The sequence below is a fragment of the Lithobates pipiens genome, unplaced genomic scaffold, assembly GCF_037356315.1.
Source record: "Lithobates pipiens isolate NorthernLeopardFrog02 unplaced genomic scaffold, aLitPip1_a1.2 Scaffold_28, whole genome shotgun sequence".
Lineage (NCBI taxonomy): Eukaryota > Metazoa > Chordata > Amphibia > Anura > Ranidae > Lithobates > Lithobates pipiens.
The window spans coordinates 20,786,152-20,809,218 of record NW_027507789.1 but is presented as its reverse complement, the minus strand read 5'-3'; the positions used below and the strand labels follow the sequence as shown (position 1 = coordinate 20,809,218).

The following is a 23,067-nucleotide window of genomic DNA, read 5'->3' as shown; positions in this document are numbered from 1 at the left end:
GAGGACGCAAACTGAAAAATTCTGAAAAAACCCATCAATTGCAGCCTCACTGTACCATCAATCGCAGCCATTGTGCCCATCAATTTCCACCACTGTGCCATCAAACGCAGCCACTGTGCCCATCAATTGCCGCCAATGTGCCATCAAATGCAGCCACTGTGCCCATCAATTGCCGCCAATGTGCCATCAAACGCAGCCACTGTGCCATCAAACGCAGCCACTGTGCCCATCAATTGCCGCCACGTGCCATCAAACGCAGCCACTGTGCCCATCAATTGCTGCCACTGTGCCATCAAAACGCAGCCACTGTGCCCATTAATTGCCGCCAATGTGCCGTCAAACGCAGCCACTGTGCCCATCAAATGCCACCACTGTGCCATAAAACGCAGCCACTGTGCCCATCAATTGCCGCCACTGTGCCATAAAACGCAGCCACTGTGCCCATCAATTGCCGCCAATGTGCCATCAAACGCAACCACTGTGCCCTTCAATTGCTGCCAATGTGCCATCAAACGCAGCCACTGTGCCCATCAATTGCCACCACTGTGCCATAAAACGCAGCCACTGTGCCCATCAATTGCCACCACTGTGCCATAAAATGCAGCCACTGTGCCCATCAATTGCCACCACTGTGCCATAAAACGCAGCCACTGTGCCCATCAATTGCCGCCAATGTGCCATCAAATGCAGCCACTGTGCCCTTCAATTGCCACCAATGTGCCATAAAATGCAGCCACTCTGCCCATCAATTGCCGCCACTGTGCCATAAAATGCAGCCACTGTGCCCATCAATTGCCGCCAATGTGCCATCAAATGCAGCCACTGTGCCCTTCAATTGCCACCAATGTGCCATCAAACGCAGCCACTGTGCCCATCAATTGCCGCCAATGTGCCATCAAACGCAGCCACTGTGCCCATCAATTGCCGCCACTGTGCCATCAAATGCAGCCACTGTGCCCATCAATTGCCACCACTGTGCCATAAAACACAGCCACTGTGCCCATCGATTGCCACCACTGTGCCATCAAACGCAGCCACTGTGCCCATCAATTGCCGCCACTGTGCCAAACGCAGCCACTGTACCCATCAATTGCCGCCAATGTGCCATCAAACGCAGCCACTGTGCCCATCAATTGCCACCACTGTGCCATAAAAAGCAGCCACTGTGCCCATCAATTGCCACCACTGTGCCATCAAACGCAGCCACTGTACCCATAAATTGCCGCCAATGTGCCATCAAATGCAGCCACTGTGCCCATCAATTGCCGCCAATGTGCCATATCTGCTTTACCAAACTTTCACATTTTTATAGATCTTTCTTGGCTGGAGGGTCGCTCATATAGAGAATTTGGGAATACACTGAGGATACATTGTTGCAGGAATAGAGGATGTTTTTGGTATCTATGAATTGTATACAATCCCCCTTTCCAGTCTTTTCACATGACATAGAAGATGTATCTTTCAAAAATGAATCTGCTTTAACAAACTTTCAAATTTTCATAGATCTTTCTTGGCTAGGATAGCTCAGACAGAGAATTTGGGAATGCACCGATGATACATTGTTGCAGGAATATAGGATGTTTTTGCTATCTATTAATACACAGCACTGTATACAATCCACATTTGCAGTATGTGTGTGATTTAACAAACTTTCACATTTGTACAGATCTTTCTTGGCTGGAGGGAAGCTCATAGCTGAGAATTTGGTAATGCACTGGTGATACATTGTTGCAGGAATGCAGGATGTTTGTGGTATGTATGTATACATCGTATGCAATCCCCCTTTGCAGTCTATTTACATGCCACATAAGATGTATCTTTGAAGAATAAATCTAATTTCATAGCTAAAATGTTGGGAATAACTGATGATACATTGTTGCAGGAATACAGAATGTCTTTGGTATCTATGTATATACAGCATTGTATACAATCCCCCTTTGCAGTCTATTTACATGTCACAGAAAATGTATCTTTGAAGAATAAATCTAATTTCATAGCTTAGATGTTGGGGATAACTGATGATACATTGTTGCAGGAATATAGATTATTTTTTTTGTTATCTATGTATATACAGCATTGTATACAATCCACCTTTGCAGTCTTTATACATGCCATAGAAGATGTACCTTTAATGGATAAATCTGCTTTAACAAACTTTCACATTTTCCTAGATCTTTCTTGGCTGGAGGGTCGCTCATATAGAGAATTTGGGAATACACTGAGGATACATTGTTGCAGGAATAGAGGATGTTTTTGGTATCTATGAATTATATAAAATCCCTCTTCCCAGTCTTTTCACATGACATAGAAGATGTATCTTTCAATAATTAATCTGCTTTAACCAAATTTCAAATTTTCATAGATCTTTCTTGGCTAGGATAGCTCAGACAGAGAATTTGGGAATGCACCGATGATACATTGTTGCAGGAATATAGGATGTTTTTGCTACCTATTAATACACAGCACTGTATACAATCCACATTTGCAGTATGTGTGTGATTTAACAATTTTTCACATTTGTACAGATCTTTCTTGGCTGGAGGGAAGCTCATAGCTGAGAATTTGGTAATGCAATGATAATAATACATTGTTGCAGGAATGCAGGATGTTTGTGGTATCTATGTATACATTGTATGCAATCCCCCTTTGCAGTCTATTTACATGCCACAGAAGATGTATCTTTGAAGAATAAATCTAATTTCATAGCTGAGATGTTGGGAATAACTGATGATACATTGTTGCAGGAATATAGGATGTTTTTGCTACCTATTAATACACAGCATTGTATACAATCCACATTTGCAGTATGTGTGTGATTTAACAAACTTTCACATTTGTACAGATCTTTCTTGGCTGGAGGGAAGCTCATAGCTGAGAATTTGGTAATGCACTGGTGATACATTGTTGCAGGAATGCAGGATGTTTGTGGTATCTATGTATACATTGTATGCAATCCCCCTTTGCAGTCTATTTACATGCCACATAAGATGTATCTTTGAAGGATAAATCTAATTTCATAGATGAGATGTTGGGAATAACTGATGATACATTGTTGCAGGAATACAGAATATTTTTTTTTTGGTATATATGTATATACAGCATTGTATACAATCCCCCTTTGCAGTCTATTTACATGCCACAGAAGATATATCTTTGAGGAATAAATCTAATTTCATAGATGAGATGTTGGGAACAACTGATGATACATTGTTGCAGGAATATAGATTTTTTTTGTTATCAATGTATATACAGCATTGTATACAATCCACCTTTGCAGTCTTTATACATGCCATAGAAGATGTACCTTTAATGGATAAATCTGCTTTAACAAACTTTCACATTTTCCTAGATCTTTCTTGGCTGGAGGGTCGCTCATATAGAGAATTTGGGAATACACTGAGGATACATTGTTGCAGGAACAGATGGTGATTTGGGATCTATGAATACATTGTATTGCAGTCTTTGCATGGTGTGCTGTGTGTCCCAGGCTCCCAGCATTTAATATGCAATGAATGAAGTGCTGGCAGTCACTCAGTCACGGTTCAGCTTGTAGAGAGGCGAGTCTGCTGCTCCCCCAGCTGGTACATTCAGCACCTGAGCCCCGGACAGCTCCGACTCTGCAAACTTGCCCTCACCCATTGTCAGCCACCACACACACACTGAGGACGGATGTGCCACCACAAGACCGCTGCCTGCAGGCACAGGCTGCCCAAAGTCTCTGTGCTATGAGTGCTGATGGACATCATGGAGCTCCACCAGAGGCTGGGGGACCTTCTGCCTTGGAATGTCTCTCTGTTGGACTATCTCTCTCCTGGAAATGACAGTTCCTGGCAGTCCAGACCTCTGTCCAGCAACCTCCTTTTCTCTGCCCACGAACCAGGGACCATCCTCTTGGTGGTAATGTACTCTGCTTCCTTTCTGGGTGGCTTGGCAGGCAACATCATGGCTTTGAGGGTATTGGGGACCAGGAGGAGAAGAAGATGTGGCTTCTCTGGGGTATCAGGGACTAAGGACCTTCTTGTCAACTTGGCAGTGTGTGACATGATGGTGATTTGCATTTGTATGCCCATCAACCTTGGTCATCAAGTTCACAACGCTTGGGTGTTTGGTGGGTTCCTCTGCAGAGCTGTCCCTTTTGTCCAGGCTGTGTCTGTGTCTGCCAGTGTCCTCACCTTGTCTGTTATCAGCCTGAACAGATACTATAGTGTACACAACCCTATACATGCCAGGACTTTCTTCACCACCAGGAGAATAACTGTCATGATTTGTTTAGTGTGGCTCCTGTCTTCTGCTTTATGTATCCCACTGCTGTTCATGAACAGGACTCAGAACTTGGTCCTCTACCCTATGAAATTGGATGTAGTGGTGTGCACTGAAAGTTGGCCAAGTCTTAACACGAAACTTATTTACAACTTCTTGCTGTTCTGTGCATTGTATGTGTTCCCCGTCTTATTCAACCTCTTGATCTGTTTCCTGACAAGTCGACGACTTTGGGGGGCCAGTGACACTTTGATTGACAAGAACAGTTGGTCCATGGCCGACTCCAGGTTGAAGGCCCGTAGGAAAATTGCCAAGATGGTGGTGGCACTGGTTCTACTCTTCACACTCTCATGGTTGCCCCTCTATGTGCTTGACATCTGGATTGACATAAACATGACCTATGCCCCTTTCGGAGAGATGGTAGGATACCTCCAACATGACTGGATTTTGCAGTTGAGACCCTTCGCCCAGTGGCTCGGCCTCACCAACTCCACCCTGAACCCCCTGTGCTACTGCTTTGTGGGCAACCTGTACCGATCGGCCAAACGGTTTAGGAATAGCTACCGAGAAAGGTTGGTGTCTATGTTTAGTCAATCGTTGACCCACGCACCGGGGGACCCCGCTGCCCCCCGTTTATTACACTACAAGGCCTCCAAAGACAACATGGAGTCTCGGTTCAAGAGGGGCAAACTCCAGTCAACGTTTCGACCCCTCACCAAGAACAAAAGTGCTTCCTCAGTCCCAATCTGTGATGAGAACCCAGGGATCCCCATGCCTGTCCCTACTTGATGTCACAAAAGGGGGTCTTCTCTTCCCAGAAGAAGCCTGGACACACACAGCTGATTACATCCCTTGGTGTGCACTGTATTGAACTAATCAGGCACTTATTGATTATCATGTCATATGTGTGATTTTAAGCAGGACTGGCATTTATTGATTATGATGTAATTTGCTATGTGTGCTAATTAGAAGGCCTGTGTGCATTTGTGGATTAGATGAGGAACTGCTGTCAACTGTACTTTCTAGAGGTTTGATTCAGGATATTAAACATGTACACTTAATCTGTTGTCTGTAGTGGGGAAAAATATCACACATTAGTATTTGTGTTGTGGGTTCTTTAACTGATATCACAGTTGAGCTGGTTCATCTCACAACTCCGATTTCCTCTTTTATATACCAATGCAGGTGAGAGAGAAATACATGTAGGCTGACCACTTGTAAGACCAGGCCTTTTCTGACACTTTTTGTGTACAAGTGTAAATTGGTACATTTTTGCTAGAAAATAACTTATAACCCCCCCAAACATTAAATATTTTTTTAGCAGAGACCCTTGGAAATAAAATGGCGATTGTTACAATTTTTTTTTTTTTTTATCTCACACGGTATTTGCGCAGCTGTTTTTCAAACGCAATTAGTTTTTGGAAAAAATACACTTTACTGAACGGAAAAATAAATAAATAATTAAAACACACAATCTATACCCCAATTGTAAAATATGAAAGATTGGGCGAAGTAAATAGATGCCTAACATGTCACGCTTTAAAATTGCGCACGCTTGTGGAATGGTGACAAACTGCTTTACTTAAAATTATCCATAGGCGACTCTTTAAAATGTTTTACAGGTTACCTCTGAGCCCTTGTACACACGGTCGGAGAATCCGTTGGAATGTGTCCGATCGGACCGTGTTGTCGGATAATCCGACTGTGTGTGGTATGCATCGGACTGTTTCCGTCGGACCAAATTTTCAAACTTGCTGGAAATATTTTCCGACAAATTGGTCCGATAGGACATACTCCGATCATGTGTAGAGAATTCCGATCGGACAAAGTGCCACGCATGCTCAGATCAAATTCCTACATCAAAGCTATTGGCTACTAGCCTGAACGTAGTCCTGTCGTAACAAAATTACATCATCACGTTCTGAAAGATCGGATTTTTCGACAACTTTGTCCGACCGTGTGTATGCAACAGTTTCGGACAAGATCCAACGGACAAAATCCGACAGATTTTTTTGTCGAAATGTCCGACCGTGTGTACAAGGGCTTAGGCTACTTTCACACTGAAGCGTTGTGGGCGCTGGCGGTAAAGCGGCGCAGTTTTAGCGGCGCTATTCAGCCGCTAGCGGGGCGGTTTTAAGGATTGAAACTGCCCGCACAGCAGCACTGCTGAGCCGCTTTGCAGGCGGGTTTGCAGTGCTGCCCCATTGTTTTCAATGGGAAGGGGCGCTTTAGGAGCAGTAAATACATTGCTCCAAAGATGCAGCTTGCAGGACTTTTTTGACCATCCTGCAATCGCACCGCTCCAGTGTAAAAGCCCTCAGGGGTTTCACATTGGAGTGCATTGAGCGGCTCTTAAAGGTTACTTTGCAGGTGCTATATTTAGCACTTTAGCGCCTGCAAAGCGCCTCAGTGTGAAAGGGGTCTTAGCGTTAGAGAGGAGGTCTCACGCTAGAATTGTTGCTCTCGCTCTAACGTTCACGGAGATACCTCACATGTGTGGTGCGAACAACGTTTACATATGTATACGTCTGCGTTCGCTTCTTGATTGGGGGCGCTTACATTTTTTTTTTTATTTATTATATTTTTTTTTTTTTTTACACTGTCCCTTTCATTTTTTTTTTTATCACTTTTTTGCCTATTACAAGAAATGTAAACATCTCTTGTAATAGAAATAAGGATGACAGGTCCTCTTTATGGAAAGATCTGGGGTCAAAAAGATTCCAAATCTATCCTTTACCTTTTAAAGCAAAAATGTAAAAAAAAAAAAACCATACTTTTTGTTTGATCTTTTGCTTTAAAAAAATAAATAAAAAAGGATGTCGGTAAGGGACATTTCAGAGACAGATGTAAAAAAAAAAAAACACAGATTTTACATTCTGTGCCTGGTTTTACTGAGGCTGGCAACCCTGATGGGGCCCCCTAGTGGCTCAGGGCCCTCGGGCAATGCCTGAGTGGCCCAATGGTCAGTCCGCCCCTGTGTATATATATATATATATATATATATATATATATATATATATATATATAGCGGTCAGCAAGTGGTTAAAATGTATCCAAACCCAAGAAGACAAGTGTAATATTTTGCAGATTTGCAGATGTTTTCTTTGTTCAGGCTTTTTTTTCCTATATGTTCACTTGGTGATCCTGCCACACTTTCTGTCCTAGTAACACACTTCCTGTCCTAGGGTGACAACACTCACTGTACCATGGCTATGGAGAGGTAGCCTTGTCATCTTCCCTCGTGATTTGTACTACAGAACACTCCCCTCATTAGAATAGCATGAGGGGAGGTGTTTTGTAGTTCATATAGTCAACCTAAAAAGGGCTAATAAGACTCTTTGAGATTTCAGTGCAGCACAGGCAGAGTTCTCCGGTAATTAGGAGCTCATTGGATTTCTGGCAGGATCAACAATTAGATTTTTTTTGCACCTAAAAGAGGACCTTCACCCAGAATCGAATGTTCTCATGGCCTGCCTTCTCTCCAGTCCTTCTCTTTAAAGTGTTACTAACCCCACAACAGTAAAATCAGTCTATATATGCAGTAAAGCATGCTTGTTATACTCACCATGAAAGCTAAGGGATTAATCCTCTGCATTGTATAAAAATGCTGTTTGATCCTGTCTTCTCTGATCTTCCCCTTCTTCCACTGTTCCCAATCCATTACCTGATAGTACAGAGCCCTTGGAGTCACTGTGCACATGCTCAGTTTGGTGTGTATTGCTAGTTTTTTTTTTTTTCTTGGGAGGGTGCATGTGATCAGTACAGGGCCAATCACCACTGTCCAGACAGAGGGTCAGGGGTTCTGCAGCCTCGTAGGTCAGAGGAGAATGAAAACTCCTCCTACAGGCCTTAACCAGACACTGATAGAAGTCACAAGACTGTTATATACTGCTGATGAGAAAAGGTATTTAGCAGTTTATATTTATTAAAATAATTGCATTTCCATGTTCTGTGTACTGTGGGAGACCAGGTATAGTGAATGCAGGGTCCTGGTATTAGTAACACTTTAAATTAGAATTTAAAATAAGATTTTTATGCATTTTTTTAGGCATCTATTGCACTGCATAGCAGCACTTTCGCATCTCTCATCTAGGCGAGACTAACATCTGGGAACCCCCCCCCCCCCGTCTCGGATTCTGTGCTGGCGCAGATGTGCCGCAGTGCTTTGGGTCCTGAAAGACATGCAGCATACCCGCTCATGTGTGGCTTTCCCTGTACAGGTGCATGCATGGGTTCCCCGTTCATGCACAAAGACATGCAGTGTCGGCAGGGCCGTCTTTAATATTGATTGGTTCCTGGGCAAAAAAAATTTTGGGCCCCTCCCATGCAATTTCACTCTCCACCTGCTTTGAGACATACAATAAATAGCAGCTAGACTTAAAATCAGTTTACTGAATCAGATCAGGCAGAAATTGCGATTGGTTGCCAGTGGTTACAGCATATCATTACTGCTTAATGACTGGCTGCTAGAGGTTACAGCACACATTACGGCTCGCTGATTAGTTGCTAGAAGTTACAGCACATGATTTCTGCTTGTTAATTGGTTGCTAGAGATTACTGTACAGTAATACTGCTCACTGATTGGTTGATAGAGGTTACAGCACATCATCTCCTCACTGCAGGGGAGCATGATACACATATGAATGCCGCCTTTATTTACATATCAATGCTGCCGGCCGCAGCTATTTACTTAGTAATGCCGCCGCTATGTAAATATGAATTCCGGTTATTTACATGTAAACACAGGGTCTGCAGGTGAGTCATCTGTACACAACAATAGGACAGAGCTGGACAGCATTAGTACCAGCACTTCACACTGAGATATCGGGACACAGCGCCAGACTTAAACTTCAAGGGAATTTAAACTGGGATAGTTGGCAAGTATGAGACAGCTGCTTTGGGCCCCACAACAATGACAGGGCCCAGGGCAGCTGCCCCTTTTGCCCTGCCTTAAAGACGGCCCTGAGCTTCAGGTTCCGACAGCCCTGCAACACATCTGCACACTCGTGTGTTCCCTGGTCATGTGCAAAAAATGAGCAGCGATGAAGTCTCAAAACGTCTCCTTTCTTGCGCGCGTGCTGGAAATATCCTGCATGTGCGCAGATGTGTCGAGGCAGATTCTAGTCCTCAAGGCGCCCCAACAGGTCATGTTTATAAGCTTCCCATTATTTTGCACGGGTCATTTGATCAGTTTCACTGCCTTAGTAATTACCACAGCCGTTTCATCTGAAGGAAATCTTGAAAACATGACCTGTTGTGGCGCCTTGAGGACTGGAGTTGAGAAACACTACATTAGGGTGTGCGCCCGAAAGCTCAAACACATATGCCTTTCTCAGCAGGCTCAGCTGCACTGGACAGTGAATGAATGGGATAGTGCTCTAAGCTGAGCCGCTTCCTGTTCATTTACACACAACGAAGCATAGTAAACACAGTTTACTATGCTTCAGTTTTTGAATGAATACAGTGAGTGTGTTTGCTGTGTCCATTTAGAAAAAGAAAGGGCTGGTAAATGATATATTTACTAGGGCTGTTACTGATTAAAATTTTCCTGTTCGATTAATCGATTTTTTTAAAATCGATTAATCAACTAATTTCGATTAATTATAATGCACATACAATTTTTACAATTTTTTTTATTAAACTTTAAGAAAAACGTAGAAAGTTAGTTTAACTTTAACTGTAATGTCCACATCTCCCCCATACTGTACCGTCCACATTTCCCCCACATCTCCCCCCATGCTGTATTGTCCACATCTCCCCCCCATAAAGTACTGCCCACATCTCCCCCCCATAAAGTACTGCCCACATCTCCCCCCCATAAAGTACTGCCCACATCTCCCCCCCATAAAGTACTGCCCACATCTCCCCCCCATAAAGTACTGCCCACATCTCCCCCCATAAAGTACTGCCCACATCTCCTCATATCTCCCCCATACCTTAATATTCATGATTGTCTGCTCTGTCTGGAATAGACAGCAGGCAGACCCATCCGTCCTCATAGTAGACACAAGCAGGCGGGCGATGATGACGTCAATGCGCGCGTCTAGGCCGCCGTCGGGTGGACCAAGATGGCCACGGCTCCAGAGCTAGGCCGAAGCCGCGGCCTTTCCTATGGGCGAGACCGCGGAGCTCACTCCGCGGATCGTCCTCGATCAAAATTATTTTGATCGATCAAAGAAATTAACGATTAATCGAACAATTAATCGTTAATTTCCGCAGCCCTAATATTTACTAGCCCCTTTCCCCACTATCCATCCCCGCAGCAGCCAGAGGGAGAGGAGGGAAGCCAGCAGCACTGTGGGGGGGGGGGCACAACATGGGGGGGGGAAAGCCCAGGCAACAGAGTGAATTGGCACCTGGCACACCCCCCTGTGCATGCCTATGGTGCAGAGGGACTCTGCCATAACCCGATGACCAAAAGGGAGAAAATGAGGGTTTGTTCATACCCTAGTAGATATTTGTAAGGGTAATGTGCGCATCCTGGCATGCGTTTTTTTAAATTGCGCTGTAGTATGTTTTTTTAAATGTCTTGTTTTTTTAACCTTTATTTTTTTACTGCGCGCTGCAGCATATTGAAATGCCTTATATTGCATTGCAACATGCTGCACAACATTTTTTTTTTTTTTGCAATGCTGTGCATCGGTATCTGCTTTGTCCTTGTATTAGGACAGCACTGGGCACTGCTGTCCAAGGCTGCAGCGGTGCAAAAGCCCTATGAGAAGTCCATGGTTAGAGCTCACATTATGGACTTCAGTTATCACATATAAATGGGTCTCAATTCATGAAAAAGGGAAGCTGTTGGTTTATAGCTGCAGAAATTAAATCTGGCCGGTTGCTATAGGGAACAGCTCCGCATTTTCTCCAGGTATTATTATACATTTCCATTGAAGGGTGTCTGCAGAATCCCCCGCTGTCTCAGTAGCAGCAATGGACATGCATGGTTACCTATTAATTACCCAGTAATTCATGTAACCTTTACAGTTCCTGTTCACGTTGATGAGCTGATCTGCAGTCCTTTGATTCTAAAAAAAGGAAGATTGCCGCAAAGCTGAAAGGGTCATCGGTTTGTGCGTAAGAGTCCCACAAAGGCTTCTGGGAGAAAAAGTTTGGAGGGAATGCATTAAAATGCCAGCGTTAAAGGGCACTTGCCTTACTAAAGGGACACTGAAAAAAAAAAAAAAAAAATTTCTGGATTAACCACTTCAGCTCCGGAAAGGTTACCCCCCTTCATGACCAGGCCGCTTTTTGTGATACGGCGCTGCGTTATTTTAACTGACAATTGCGTGATTGTGCCATGTTGTACCCAAATAAAATCGACGTCCTTTTTTTTCCCCACAAATAGAGCTTTCTTTTGGTGATCACCTCTGCAGTTTTGGTGATCACCTCTGCAGTTTTTATTTTTTGCGCTATAAATAAAAAAAGGCCGTCAATTTTGAAAAAAAAAAAAAAATATATATATATATATATATATATATATATATATATATATATATATATATATATATATATATATATATATATTTTTTTTTTTTTTTACTTTCTGTTATAAAACACATCCAATAAAAAAATGTAAAAAATCGAATTTCTTCATCAATTTAGGCCAATATGTATTCTGCTACATATTTTTGGTAAAAAAAAAAAAAAAATCCCAGTAAGTGTATATTGATTGGTTTGCGCAAAAGTTATAGCGTCTGCAAACTACGGGATATTTTTCTTTATTTATTCTTTTTTTTTTTATCCCAATTAGCGTATATTGTTTGATTTGTACAAAAATATATATTTTTTTTTTACTAGTTTTTTTTTTACTAGTTTTTTTTTACTAGTTTTTAATGGCGGCGATCAGTAACTTACAGCGGGACTGCAAAATTGACACCTAATGCTGCGTACACACGACCGGACTTTTTAGACGAACTAGGTCCGACGGTCTTCCCGACAGACTTTTGGCGGAGGTCCGACGGACTTTCTGGATGAAACGGACTTGGCCACACATGACCGGACTAAGTCCGTTCGAAAATGTCCGTTCGTTTTGAACGTGATGACATAAATAAGACTAAACAAGGAAGTTCACTAGCCAGTAGCCAATAGCTGCCCTTGCGTCGTATTTGGTCCGTCAGACCAGCACACAGATGGTTTTCCCGATTTTTAGTCCGTCGGACTTGAGTCCGTTGGATAGATTTGAAACATGTTTTATTTCTAGGTCCATCTGACTTTTGGGGGGAAAAAAAGTCCGCTGGAGCCCACACACGATCGAATTTTCCGACGGATTTCGGTCCACTGGACCAAGTCTGGCGGACAGTCAGATCATGTCTGTGTGGCATAACTAAAACTTTTTGGGGACCAGTGACACTAATACAGTGATCAGTGTTAATAAAATATGCACTGTCACTGTACTAATGACACTGGCTGGGAAAGGGTTAACATCAGGGGCGATCCAAAGGTTAACTGTGTTCCCTGGGGGTGCTTCCTAACTATGGGAGGTGCTTTAACTGGAGGAAGGTAAAGATCCGTATTCCTGCTTAGCAGAAACACAGGATCAGTACATCCCCCTCTCACAGAACGGAGGTCTGCCTTGTTTGCATCGGCATCTGTCTCCCAAACGATCGGCGGGTCCCGGTGGGCATCGTGTCCATCAGACCTGCTGATTGGCTCCCGCTGTGTCCAATCACAGTGGGAGCGGGGCCTCTGGCGGCACACGCAAGCGCCCCAGACCCGGAAGCGTCAGATCACGTACGATCTGGCACAGAGCGGCCATCCTGCCGCAGCAAATGTACGTGGGGTGGCCTGCAAGCGGTTAATGAAGGGTTCTGTGTGGTGCCAGAGACATTCTTATTACCAAGTACTGTAACAAGCATGCAGCAAGTGAAATCATGCTAGTTGTGGTTCAATGCTTCAGGAAGCATCGTGACAGTGGTCAGTCAAGTACTAAAGTAGTGGAACACCATACACCCTACAATCTGACCATTCAATCAACTTTATATTTGCCAAAACCATGCCATAGAAGCACTTGCCTAATCTATCCAAGCAATTTGTATCCAACGGGACAGGCCCTTGCTATGTATAGTTGTTGGTAGATCTAAATGAGATCGTACAATCAGATTGTAATGAGTGTGGTAAGTTTAAAGCAGGGGTTGACAAATTTTCTTGGAATCTAGGAGCCAGCTAAAAAAGTTAGGAGCCAGGTCCGTGACGGCGATCTGGACCTGTCCCTGGCCTGACATGGAGACGAGTGAGGGGAAGATAGCCCCCAGCCCCCCACCTGTCTCCAAGTCATTGCCCATAGCTATTAGAGGGACATTTTATTTGTTTTATTTTTTTCAAATGACGATTTTTTTTTAAATTGCATTTTAGTGTAAATATGAGATGTGAGGTCTCTCTGACCCCAGATCTCATATATAAGAGGACCTGTCATGCTTTTTTCTATTACAAGTGATTTTTACATTCCTTGTAATAGGAATAAAAGTGACACACATTTTTTTTTTAAAAGAACAGTGAAAAAAAATAAAAATAAAAGTTAAAATAAGAAAAAAAATATTTTTTTAAACGCGACCTGTCCCGCCAAGCTTGCGTGCAGAAGCAAACGCATATATGAAAGCGGTGTTCAAACCACACATGTGAGTTATCGCTGCGATCGGTAGAGTGAGAGCAATAATTCTAGCCCTAGACCTCCTCTGTAACTCAAAACGTGCAACCTGTAGAATTTTTTAAACGTCGCCTATGGAGATTTTAAAGGGTAAAAGTTTGTCGCCATTCCTTGAGCGGGCGCAATTTTGAAGCATGACATGTTGGGTATCAATTTACGCGGCGTAACATTATCTTTCACAATATAAAAAAAAAATTGGGCTAACTTTACTGTTGTCTTATTTTTTTTAATTAAATAAATAATTTTTTCCCCAAAAAAAGTGCGCTTGTAAGTACGCTGTGCAAATATGGTGTGACAGACATTATTGCAACGACCACCATTTTACTCTCTAGGGCAGGGGTCTCAAACTGGCGGCCCTCCAGCTGCTGCAAAACTACAAGCCCCATCATGCCTTTGCCTGTGGGAGTCATGCTTGTAACTGTCACCCTTGCAAAGCCTCATGGGACTTGTAGTTTCACAACAGCTGGAGGGCCGTCAGTTTGAGACCCCTGCTCTAGGGTGTTAGAATAAAAAAGAAAAAAAAAGTGTGTGTATATATATATATATATATATATATATAAATATATGTATATATGTATGTAATGTTTAGGTGTTCTAAGTAAATGGAAGGAGATCCATTAGCATTAATGGTTGTAATTCCAACGGCCACCACAAGAGGGCGCCAGATTCCAGAAGGAATAGGATCACAGAAGGGAATAGCATCACAGAAGGCCTCAAAGCCGGGGGCTCAATTACCGGCCGCCGGCGGCGCGGCCCGACGCAATCACGCTGGGGGGGGGGTCCACGGAGACAGGATACCCCCAGCTGTGCTGCCCCAGGCGCCAGTCGCTAATTCTAGTCGCCAATGCGACCTGGCGCCCGGGTTTTGTCGAGCCCTGGCTTAAAGTGATAGTAAACACACCGTTTAATTGGCATTGTCCCCTCTCTTTCTGTATATGGATGATGGTGCTGTAATTATTTTAATAAAAATAAAAAAATCATCTTAGTATCTTTTTTGCTAATCGACATCCAGCTATCACATGACCCAGATCTCTCCCAGCCTGTCTGCAGGGAAACATAAGCTGGAGGAGCTTCTAGTCCTCTGCTGCTGGTCACATGTTGAAAAAAATAAAATAAAATCAGCCTCAGGAATACAGAGTAAAAATAAATAAATATCAATAAACTGTTTTAAATTGGCATAAAAAATATATATTTGAAACCAAAGCATTATCCTTTTGGCAATCACATGGTGTGGGCGGATTTCTGTCAGTCACAGGCTGTGTCACACCCCTCCAGCCTGTGTCTAAGAATAAGAGGGAGGTGAAGCCTCCATCAATCTACATGTAATATCCTGCCCCCAATGTGTTTAGCTGGTTAGTGGGCATGGAGGAGGAAGGGAGGGTAGTGGGCTGTCATTTACCACTGTGTATACGCCCACATGTGTGACTCTATAGTCACATGGGCTGCTCAGACGTGATAGGGAGGAAATGCTCAGCATAGAAACTCAGTGAAATCTGAGCATGTGCAGAGTTGCCAACACTGCTTTGCAAAAATCCCTAGCTGAATTGGGGACATGAACAGAAGGGGGAGATAGAGAGCAGCAGGATCAATCAGTATTTGCAGAATACAGAAAACAAATGAGTCAGTGGATAGCACTGCTAGGGTTAAAGCAGGTACATGCTGTACAGTCTCTATATCACATTCTTTTTTGTCAGTACATAATTGCTTTACATAGCAACTCATAGGCTATCCAGAAAACGTTGTAGCTGTGCCACGGTCAGAAATAACATTAGATCATTAGATCTACCTTTAGGAAGAGTTCTAAGTTCAGTTCCATTCAGGGGATTTAATTAGAAGGACAACATATATATGCTAGATGGAAATGATACCCCTCTATAGGTTGGTTGTGCCCTTGGGGTGAGTTTGCAGGCAGCATTTTTATATTTCAAGAAGTCTCACCAAACATTTTCCGAATTGCTCCTAGCTGCCAGGCAAATACATGGCATGTTGTGCCATCTTTCTAGGTGCTATTGCTCCTGGGCTATTGTGGTCTATAGCCCCACCGCTGTTCAACCGCACAGATAGAAAGGAGACAAATTAGCAGAAATTGGCAGCACTTGACACAGGTACCATGTGCTTCCGAGACAAACCCCATCACTATGTGGGGTGCCAAAAAAAAATATCACAAGATAGGCATGCCCACATAGATAGGCATGCTCCGCACACATGTGCCTTCAGTACTAACAGGGAGAGGTTGGGGTGTCAGAATGAAGCTCCTTTATTCTATATTTTCATGTGACAACACTGAAGAAATTACACTTGTCTACAATGTAAAGTAGTGAGTGTACAGCTTGTATAACAGTGTATATTTTCTGTCCCCTCAAAATAACTCAACACACAGCCATTAATGTCTAAACCGCTGGCAACAAAAGTGAGTACACCCCTAAGTGAAAATGTCCAAATTGGGCCCAAAGTATCAATATTTTGTGGGCGGATTTGTTTTTATTTGTGTGGCCACCATTATTTTCCAGCACTGCCTTAACCCTCTTGGGCATGGAGGTCACCAGAGCTTCACAGGTCACCACTGGAGTCCTCTTCCCCTCCTCCATGATGACATCACAGAGCTGGTGGATGTTGGAGACCTTGTGCTCCTCCACCTTCCGTTTGAGGATGCCCCACAGATGCTCAATAGGGTTTAGGTCTGGAGACATGCTTGGCCAGTCCATCACCTTTACCCTCAGCTTCTTTAGCAGGAAAGTGGTCTTCTTGTAGGTGTGTTTGGGGTCCTTTATATTGGAATACTGCCCTGCAGCCCAGTCTCTGAAGGGAGGGGGATCATGCTCTGCTTCACTATGTCACAGTACATGTTGGCATTCATGGTTCCCTCTATGAACTGTAGCTCCCCAGTGCCGGCAGCACTCATGCAGCCCCAGACCATGACACTCCCACCACCATGCTCGATTGTAGGCAACACACACTTATCTTTGTACTCCTGACCTGGTTGCCGCCACACACACTTGACACCATCTGAACCAAATAAGTTTATCTTGGTCTCATCAGACCACAGGACATGGTTCCAGTAATCCATGTCCTTAGTCTGCTTGTCTTCAGCTAACTGTTTGCAGGCTTTCTTGTGCATCATCTTTAGAAGAGGCTTCCTTCTGTGACCAATTTGATGCAGTGTGCGGCGTATGGGCTGACGCCCCCCACCCCTTCATCCTCTGCAGCAATGCTAACAGCACTCATATGTCTATTTCCCAAAGACAACCTCTGGATATGACGCTGAGCACGTGCACTCAACTTCTTTGGTCGACCATGGTGAGGCCTGTTCTGAGGGGAACCTGTCCTGTTAAACCTCTGTATGGTCTTGGCCACCATGCTGAAGCTCAGTTTCAGAGTCTTGGCAAACTTTGTATAGCCTAGGCCCTCTTTATGTAGAGCAACAATTTTTTTTCAGATCCTCAGAGAGTTCTTGAACTTCCAGTGACCAGTATGAGAGAGTGAGAGCGATAACACCAAATTTAACACACCTGCTCCCCATTCACACCTGAGACCTTGTAACACTAACGAGTCACATGACACCGGGGAGGGAAAATGGCTAATTGGACCCAATTTGGACATTTTCACTTAGGGGTGTACTCACTTTTGTTGCCAGCGGTGTTGATAATGGCTGTGTGTTGAGTTATTTTGAGGGGACAGCAAATTGACACTGTTATACAAGCTGTACACTCACTACTTTACATCATAGCAAAGTGACATTTCTTCAGTGTTGTCACATGAAAAGATAGAATAAAATATTTACAAAAATGTGAGGGGTGTACTCACTTTTGTGAGTTACTGTACTTTCCCAACAGGCACACTCACTACACAGAGGGTGGTGGAAGCTGGGCAGTGGCGGCTGGTGAAGTTTTAGGATGGGGGGGGGGGCGCCAGACCCCGCCCTTCATTTTTGGCCCCTCCCACTTTGTGAAAATGGGCGTGGTTTCAGCGAGATAGCGGGTGTGGCTCTAAGGTGGCGTGGTTAGCGTCTCAGAGGGAGGGACAGCAGGCCCAGATCCTACACAACAATAGAAATGTGTATTCTAGAAATTTTAACAATCAGCAGATAAAGATACTCCAAACACCTGATGTTAGCACTTCAATCATCCCGGCACCATAGTTGTTGTGGTGTCAGGATGATTGAAGCACATTATTTCTATTATTACATTGTCAATTACACCATCAATTTTACCAAGTGCTTATTAATTAAACCGGTCATTGTCACCAAAGGGCATCTGTAGTAATCCAAACCTCAATACCTAAATTGTTATAATAGTGCAGCTTTACCTTTGAGATATTAATAGACATTTCATTGCTTGAAAGTTGCTATAAATATATAATCTATTACAGGCAAATGGTGCTGGACACAAGGCTGAATTATACACCAAATAGCTGCATACTGCACTCAATAAAAATGCTCTAGTCTAGTGCAATAACTTCAAAATTCATGTATAAATTATCAAATTATCAAAGTGCTACAGTGCAAATTGTTTCACATTATTATAACGCTATTAACCACTTTCAGACCGGACCATTTTGCTGGTCAAAGACCAGACCACTTTTTGCGATTCAGCACTGCGTCGCTTTAACTGACAATTGCGCGGTCGTGCGACGTGGCTCCCAAACAAAATTGACGTCTTTTTTTTTCCCACAAATAGAGATTTCTTTTGGTGGTATTTGATCACCCCTGCGGTTTTTATTTTTTGCGCTATAAACAAAAATAGAGCGACAATTTTGAAAAAAACGCATTATTTTTTACTTTTTGTTATAATAAATATCCCCCAAAAATATATAAAAAAACATTTTTTTCCCTCAGTTTAGGCCGATACGTATTCTTCTACATATTTTTGGTAAAAAAAAAAAAAAAAAAATCGCAATAAGCGATTATTGATTGGTTTGCGCAAAAGTTATAGCGTTTACAAAATAGGGATAGTTTTATAGCATTTTTATTTAATAATTTTTTTTTTTTTTTTTTTTTACTAGTAATGGCGGCGATCAGCGATTTTTATTGTGACTGCTACATTGTGGGGGACCCATCGGACATTTTTGACACATTTTTGGGACCATTGTCATTTATACAGTAATCACTGCTATATAAATGCAGTGATTCCTGTGTAAATGACACTGGCAGTGAAAGGGTTAACCAGTGGGTGGCAGTGTGGGGGTTAAGTGTTCCTAGGGGCGTGTTACTAACTGTGGGGGGGTTGGGCTTTCATTTAGTGAACACTGATCTCTGCTCCAATCACATGGAGCAGAGATCAGCGTCACTAGTTGCTAGGCAGAATGGAGAAATGTTGTTTACACAGCATTTCCTCCATTCGGCCGCTCCATGAGACGATCGCGGGGATGCCCGCGGCGATCGAGTCCGCGGGTCCCGCGACCGGACTCACGGGGGTCCCGATCAGCGCGGGAGCGCGCCGCCGGCGGCGCGCTCCCGATGGCAAGGCGGCATTGAATATTGGACGTACCTGTACGCCAATATGCCTGCCCATGCCATTCTGTCAACGTACATCGTCGTGCGCTGGTCGGGAAGTGGTTAAACAAAAAAAAATAAAGTACCCTTGTGTATTCAAAATAAATATAAATATTCCAACTGGCTTCATAAAACAGAAATTTAACTGATACTGTGAGAAATCCACACTAAAGTGTAATAAACAGATTCCAACAAAGTGCTCCTGTGCCATTAAATATAAATAAACCGAGTCCCAGAAAGTTAATAACTTATTAGGTGAACTATGCAATAAGAATCAACTCTAGCTTCACTGCTGTGCAGCCACCACTACGCATGCACAGTTCAGAATCAGACATTTTTGTTTCCCCCAAAGTGTTTTACTGACAACCATTTGTGAGTTGTGGTTGGCCAGGCTGCCAAGGGAGCCAGAAGTACTCGCTGCATGCTTCCCCGCAAGAATTGCAGGTAGCAGGGCCAGAATTTGTGATGACCGGCCAGGCTACTGCTGAGCAAGACAGGTACTCTTAGGCTTGGTTCACACTGCAGCGATGTGGGAAACCTGCAAATCCAGTATGAGTTCCTGCATCGCATACAACTCGCAGGCAGTTCACACTGCCCTTTGCAAACTGCTGGGGGTGTCAATACAATGTTAAAGCGGAGGTCCACCCTAAAGTGGACCTTCCGCTCATCGAAACCCTCCCCCCCTCCGGCGCCACAATTGGCACCTTTCAGGGGGGAGGGGGGTGCAGGTACCTGTACAGTACAGGTATCTGCACCCACTTCCGGGATAGCTCTCTGCGGAAAGGGGCGTAGATTACGCCCCTTTCCGAAAGTCCCCCGCTGCCTGCTGGGAAACACACAGATCCCAGAGGCAGCGGGGACCGTCCCTATTGCGCAAGCGCGACTCGCGCATGCGCAGTAGGGAACCGGGAAATGAAGCCGAAAGGTTCCACTTCCTGATTCCCACACCCAAGATGGCGGCGGCAGCACCCAAGAGACGATCAGGAGATCGGCTTCGGGTGCCGACATCGCGGGCGCGCTGGACAGGTAAGTGTCACTATTTTAAAAAAGTCAGCAGCTGCAGTATTTGTAGCTGCTGGCTTTTAAAAAAAAAAACGCGGAGTCCCGGCGGACTCCCGCTTTAATGACACCTCCAGTAAAGTTTTCATATTGCAGTGCGAACTGTGAATTTGGACAGGAATCGGATCACATGGGTGTGAACACTCATGTGATCCGATTCTGGTGAGGACCAAAAAAATGGGTCCTGTGTGAGTTTGGTCCGAATGCAATTTCAGCCATTTGCATCACACAGACATCACATGAGATTTGCACAGCAGTACGGTGCGAATCGCATGTGATGTCTGACATCGCAGCAGTAGGGTTGCCACCTTTTGTTCAAGTCAAACCCGTACACTTTTGTGGTGCACAGCAATGCTTTTTTATAGTATAAACTATACATCTATTTTGCTATTAAATAGCATTTCTAATCATCTGACGTTAATAGCAAGAGTCCCCCTTTACATCAGAGCCCACAGAGTCCCCCTTTACATCAGAGTCTGCAGAGTCCCCCTTTACATCAGACTCCACAGAGTTCCCCTTTTACATCTGAACTTGCAGAGTTCCCTTTCACTGTAAGGGGGAACTCTGGGGCCTCTAACATAAGGGATGATCTGGAAAACCTGATTTAAGGGGGGGGGGGGGGGGGGGGGACACTGAGAACTCTGATGTAAAAGGAAACACTGTGGCCTCTGGTGTAAATGGGAATTCTGATGTAAGGGGTGCTCTGGGAACCCTGATTTACCTTTGTGTACTTTCTCAGAGGCAGGAGAGAGAAGGGGGGGTGAGACTTCAATCACAGACAGGGATGGATGGTGAGCTCACTCACCCTTTGGCAGCACCTCTCATCCAGATGTATCTGAGGCTGCTCGACTTCATATTTCTGGCCCCAACTTTCTTTTTCTGAGGCACAGCGCCAGGGTCTGAGAGCAGACAAAGAGGGGTAGGAGGGGAGTAAGAGGTGCAGATCGAGCCCTCTCTCCTCTCCCATCTGTGTGTTTTGGGGGGGAGGGGGGGTGTTATTGTTGGCTTTGGGCAGTGTGAAAGAGAGTGTAACAGACACTCTCAGCTGAGACAACTGCAGCCAGCAATCCTGCTGGGAAGCCATAGTCCAGTCTAAATAATGTGTCCGGGTCTCAGACAGTCTGAAACCCGGACACATGATTCCAAACCCGAACTGTCCGGGTGAATCCTGGACAGGTGGCAACCCTACGCAGCAGTGTGAACCGGCCCTAAATGTGCCCCTCTTCTACTGTGGTGTTTGAGGAATCTCAGGGAGATCACAGCAACCAGGCATACAGAGAAAGCAGGGACAGGAGGTGTGCAGTCTGTGAGGCTGAAAAGGAGCCATTATAGTGATCTCTGTTATCAAGACCAAGTAGAGGAGGGGGAGAGCATGAGGGAGGATCAGAGAGGCACTGTGCAGTGGTTGGAAGAACATCAGAGACAGTAGCTGGCTGGAGAGGACTTCACCTCCATTATCAAGCACAGGGAGAGGAGGAGGGGGAAGCGCATGGGAAGGATCAGAGGCTTCTGCTTTGCAGCTACAGGGCTAGAGTTTTGTCAGGGACAGGCTGGAGCCATGTGATATCAAGTGTACTCCCTGGCAGGGCTCTTCTATTTGCTGTTATGTCCAAAGTTAGTGCGGGAGGGAGAGCAAAGTTACAGCTGCCCAGGAAACCTGCAGGTCAGAACAGCAGAGCTCTCTCTATGTGATCTCTCCAGACAGTCAGGGGCAGGCTCAATCGCTCAGACAAAATAAAACCATAAAAAATCCAGCAGCTTTGCCCGGCTCCTCCTATAGTCCGAGATTGGATCATAGAAATCAACAGTAAATTGCCATACATAAAAAAAAAATAAAAAAATAATAATTGCCATACATAAAATTAGTGTATAGGCACCGCGGTTGCCCTGCCAAATACAACAAGGTGTGGGATAGGTGGGTAGATGCCTTGGAAACCTGTATAGTTTAGCATGGGTACGGCTTGAGGCTCTAGGCACGTGCCTTTGAGGGGGTGGTGGCGGGCTTCTGCCAGGGGAGGTGGGATGATGACTCTGTAATGATAATCTGCTCCTCACAGTGTATTTCCTTAAAGCGGAGGTCCACCCTAAAGTGGACCTTCCACTCATTGGAATCCCCCCCCCCCTCCAGCGCCACAATTGGCACCTTTCAGGGGGGAGGGGGGTGCAGGTACCTGTACAGTACAGGTATCTGCACCCACTTCCGGCATAGCTATCTGCGGAAAGGGGCGTAGATTACGCCCCTTTCCGAAAGTCCCCCGCTGCCTGCTGGGAAACACACGGATCCCAGAGACAGCGGGAACCATACTTATTGCACAGCGCGACTCGCGCATGCGCAGTAGGGAACCGGGAAATGAAGCCGCAAGGCTCCACTTCCTGATTCCCATAGCCAAGATGGCGGCGGCAGCACCCGAAAGACAACCGAGAGATCGGCTTCGGGTGCGCTGGGTCGGGTAAGTGTCCTTATTTTAAAAGTCAGCAGCTGCATTATTTGTAGCTGCTGGCTTTTAAAAAACAAAAAACGGCGGAACTCCCGCTTTAATGTATTAGGGGTGAACCGCCGATGGTGTTTATACTCTACATAAGCCATGTGTATGTATCTACTGTTTTCTGTATTTTT

At 44.5% G+C, this 23,067-nt stretch overlaps 1 protein-coding gene across 1 annotated transcript; it reads left to right on the top strand.

The window, feature by feature from the left end:
* The first annotated feature begins 3,297 nt into the window (after window positions 1-3,297).
* LOC143935197 (galanin receptor 2a-like) lies at window positions 3,298-5,321 on the top strand. The gene has a single exon (XM_077458874.1). It carries the CDS (start codon window positions 3,736-3,738, stop codon window positions 5,047-5,049), a length of 1,314 nt encoding a protein of 437 aa, XP_077315000.1. The 5' UTR covers window positions 3,298-3,735; the 3' UTR covers window positions 5,050-5,321.
* Window positions 5,322-23,067: the final 17,746 nt, after the last annotated feature.

Coding starts and splice junctions, on each gene's coding strand:
- LOC143935197 (XM_077458874.1), top strand. CDS start 3,736: ATGGACATCATGGAGCTCCACCAGAGGCTGGGGGACCTTCTGCCTTGG.